This window comes from Otolemur garnettii, unplaced genomic scaffold (genome assembly GCF_000181295.1).
Source record: "Otolemur garnettii isolate 467f Iridium unplaced genomic scaffold, OtoGar3 scaffold00127, whole genome shotgun sequence".
Taxonomy (NCBI): Eukaryota; Metazoa; Chordata; class Mammalia; order Primates; family Galagidae; genus Otolemur; species Otolemur garnettii.
Genome location: NW_003852522.1, coordinates 3,525,644 through 3,528,914, shown reverse-complemented (window position 1 = coordinate 3,528,914; position 3,271 = coordinate 3,525,644). Strand labels below are relative to the sequence as shown.

The 3,271-nt window shown below is 50.3% G+C and overlaps 1 protein-coding gene across 1 annotated transcript in view; it reads right to left on the bottom strand.

The window, feature by feature from the left end:
- KRI1 (KRI1 homolog) overlaps positions 1–3,271 on the bottom strand; it is a 12,344-nt gene that overhangs the window by 7,002 nt on the left and 2,071 nt on the right. Inside the window, exons 4-11 of the mRNA XM_023517999.1 lie at positions 2,584–2,692; positions 2,042–2,096; positions 1,914–1,963; positions 1,583–1,679; positions 1,416–1,493; positions 1,007–1,146; positions 518–644; positions 314–413 (exon numbers count right to left, since the gene is read on the bottom strand). Coding sequence (XP_023373767.1) covers positions 314–413; positions 518–644; positions 1,007–1,146; positions 1,416–1,493; positions 1,583–1,679; positions 1,914–1,963; positions 2,042–2,096; positions 2,584–2,692 — 756 coding nt within the window. The remainder of the gene's footprint in view (positions 1–313; positions 414–517; positions 645–1,006; positions 1,147–1,415; positions 1,494–1,582; positions 1,680–1,913; positions 1,964–2,041; positions 2,097–2,583; positions 2,693–3,271) is intronic.

Genomic DNA, 3,271 nt, shown 5'->3' with positions numbered 1-3,271 from the left:
ACAGAGCCTCAAGCTGTCCCCCTGGGTAGAGTGCTGTGGCATCACAGCTCACAGCAACCTCCAACTCCTGGGCTCAAGTGAGTCTCCTGCCTCCACTGCCCAAGTAGCTGGGACCACAGGCGCCTGCCACAATGCTTGGCTATTTTTTGGTTGCAGCCGTCATTGTTGTTTTGGTGGGACCCAGGGTGGATTCGAACCCGCCACCTTAGGTGTATGTGGCTGGCGCCTTAGCCACTTGAGCCACAGGTGCCAAGCCAAGAGTGTGGACTTTCACAGCAGGCCGGGGAACCTGACCCAGCTGGCCACCGCACACTCACTCTCTTCTTCCGCTCCCGAGTCTCTTCCCTCTTCTCCTTCCTGCGTTCATCCTTGCGCCGAACAGAGGATGTGATGCTACGTGGGTAGGTCTTGACCTGAGGGCAGCAAAGGAACCCAGGAAGGCAGCATGAGATGACACAGGAATCTCCACCAGGCCTGGACACCAGGGCCTGAGTCCTCCCCAGCCTTGGCCACACACCGAGGCTGAGTCGGGCTCTTGGAAGCGGAAGTTGTACTTGTGCTCAAAGTCCTCCTGCTTCTTCAAAAACAGCTCCCCTTCATCAGAAGAATCATCCACAGATAGCTGGACTGGGGGTCCAGTGACTCTGGGGACAAGATAGAGTAAGGCTAGGGGTCCACCCTACTCCTGCATGCCCAGGCACAGCTGTGTGAACTCATATAATTGCCTGAAGAACTCTGCAAGGTGCATACTGCCATTCTCCTCGTTGTACAGATAGGAAAACTGAGGCATGAACTCTAACAGCAGGGCAAGGATTTGAACTGGTCCTATTTGGCTCCACAGGTCACAATCTGCAATCTGTGGCTCTCTGTGGTCAAAGAAGATTAACTTTGCTACCATCTGTGCAACAACAAAAAAACCCACGTCTTTTGCCTCCTGGCTGGCCCTGGCTGAGCATGTGTTAGGAAGGGGACACCAGGCCCAGGCCGTGAGGAGACTTGAGCTCACCCTTTCTCCTCCTCCTCTTCCTCTTTTTCTTCCTCATTCTCATCTCCCTCCTCTTCATAGCGTTTGTTGAGGATATAATCCCTCAGGAATTGCTCCCCTTCCTCCAGCTCTGGGTCATCCCAATATTCCTTAAGATGGGTCTGGAGGGTTGAGGAAGTGATAGGAGCCAGGTCATAGACTGGGAGACAGGGAAGAAGGGCAAGCATGGGCACCAAGTGGACATGACAGCCAGCCTCTGAAGTGGATAACATTATCCTCATTTTAGAGATATGGAAAGTGAGGCACAGAGATGGGCACACCCCATCTTCAGAGCATGTGCTCTTAGCTACCCACTCAAGGGTCACTTTCTAGAAAAAGCCTGGACAGAATAGGGAGCTCAGTTCATCAGTGATGATGTGGGAGAACTCACCAGTTCCTTCAAGGACTCGGGGTTCTGAATCCCTTTCTGTCCCTTCAGCCACTTGACGTAGTCGGCCTCTTCCTGGGCCTGGAGGAAGGCCAGTGCTGAGGGTCTGAGGGACTCCCAGGCTCCCACCACCCTCTGCCCCATCAGTCTGGCTGGGCCCCAGCACCTACCTTCTCTTCACTGGTTTTAGCACGTTTCTGAAGCAACACAGAGGTACCTTCCCCAGCACTGTCCTCATCCTCACTGTCCTCCACAAATACCCGGAAGCTGTTCACAAGAGAAAACAAGACTCAGGAACAGGTAGGCTGGGCTCTGCCCCCTCCTCTAAGATTAACACAGTTTACTAAGCCCTGAGTGCTCCTCTTGACAAGCTCAGAGCAATGCTATGATGTTACTAACCCCCTTTAACAGATGAGGAAACTGAGTCATGGATTTAGCAAGTGACAGTTCAATCTGAACCCAGGCCCATCCCATGGGCCATTCACCACAGCCCAGCCTTACCTTTCCTTGAGCTGTTTCTGTTCTTCCACGTAACTTTGTGATGAGGTTTTCTACAGAAAAGAGAATGATGTGGGCCTCAGGCCAATATGGGGCCCCTCATCTTACTACCCAGCTTCTACCCCACCTACCTGCAATCTCTGATCAGAAGTTTCCCCATCTGAATTGTCCTCATCAATATATTTGCTGTGTAGGAAAGGAAGAAATCTTTAGAATATACTTTCCATGGCCCACCTGTTCCCATAGGAATAGGAGATTGTGGGTTTGCTGAGGTTCCTACTCTCAAGGGTTCCCTCAGCAGGGCAAAGGAGCTCACGTCTATAATTCCAGCACTCTGGGAGGCTAAAGCAGGAGGATTTCTTGAGTCCAAGAGTTTGAGACTAGCCTGGGCAATAGACCCTGTTTCTATAAAAATATTTTTAAATTAGTGGTGACACCCCCATAGTCCCAGCTGCTTGGGAGACTGAAGTAGGAAGATCACCTAAGACCAGGAATTAGAGGTTACAGTAAGCCATGATGCTGCCACTGCACTCCAGCCTGGGTAGTGCAAGAGTACAAAATAAATAAATAAGGGTTCCTTCAAATTCTGTTAGGTCACTTTTTTCCACCTCTGCCCCTAAACTCTTGTCCTGGGCTGGGGACCAGAGGGTGGGGGTGTGGACTCTCTCCTTACCCTTCTTTCTCCAGAATAACCTTCCTCTTGTAGTCCTTCAAGTACATGGGCTGAACTTTCTTCTGTTTCTCTGAGGCTCCTGGCTCTTCCTGGCTCTCTGTAGATGACGCTGTAAGGCCACCAGGAGACGCTTGCCATTACACACAAGCCCCCTTGCTGCCTGGACAAAGAAACTCATAGAGCAGGGACTGGTTCAAACCTCAAATCCACCAATTCCTAGGTACCTAGAAGTATCACACTTTACTACCACCTGGTGGATTTGGGATCATTCAGGAAGCAATTCTTGCTCTTGACAGTACTAAGGCCACTGCACTTTGTTTTCTTTTTTCTTTTTCTTTCTTTTTTTTTTTTTTGAGACAGAATCTCACTTTGTTGCCCTGGGAAGAGTGCCATGGCATCATGTAGCTTACAGCAACCTCAAACTCTTGGACTCAAGCAATTCCCTTGCTTCAGGCTCTCGAGTAGCTGGGATTACAGGCAACTGCCACAACAGTTGGCTAATTTTTTTACTTTTAGTAGAGATGGGGTTTCACTCTTGCTGAGGCTGATCTCTGACTCCTAAGCTCAAGCAATCCACCTGCCTTGGCCTCCTAGACTGCTTTCTTTTTTTTTTTAGAGACAGAGTCTCACTTTATTGCCCTTGGTAGAGTGCTATGCCGTCACAGCTCATAGCAACCTCCAGCTCTTG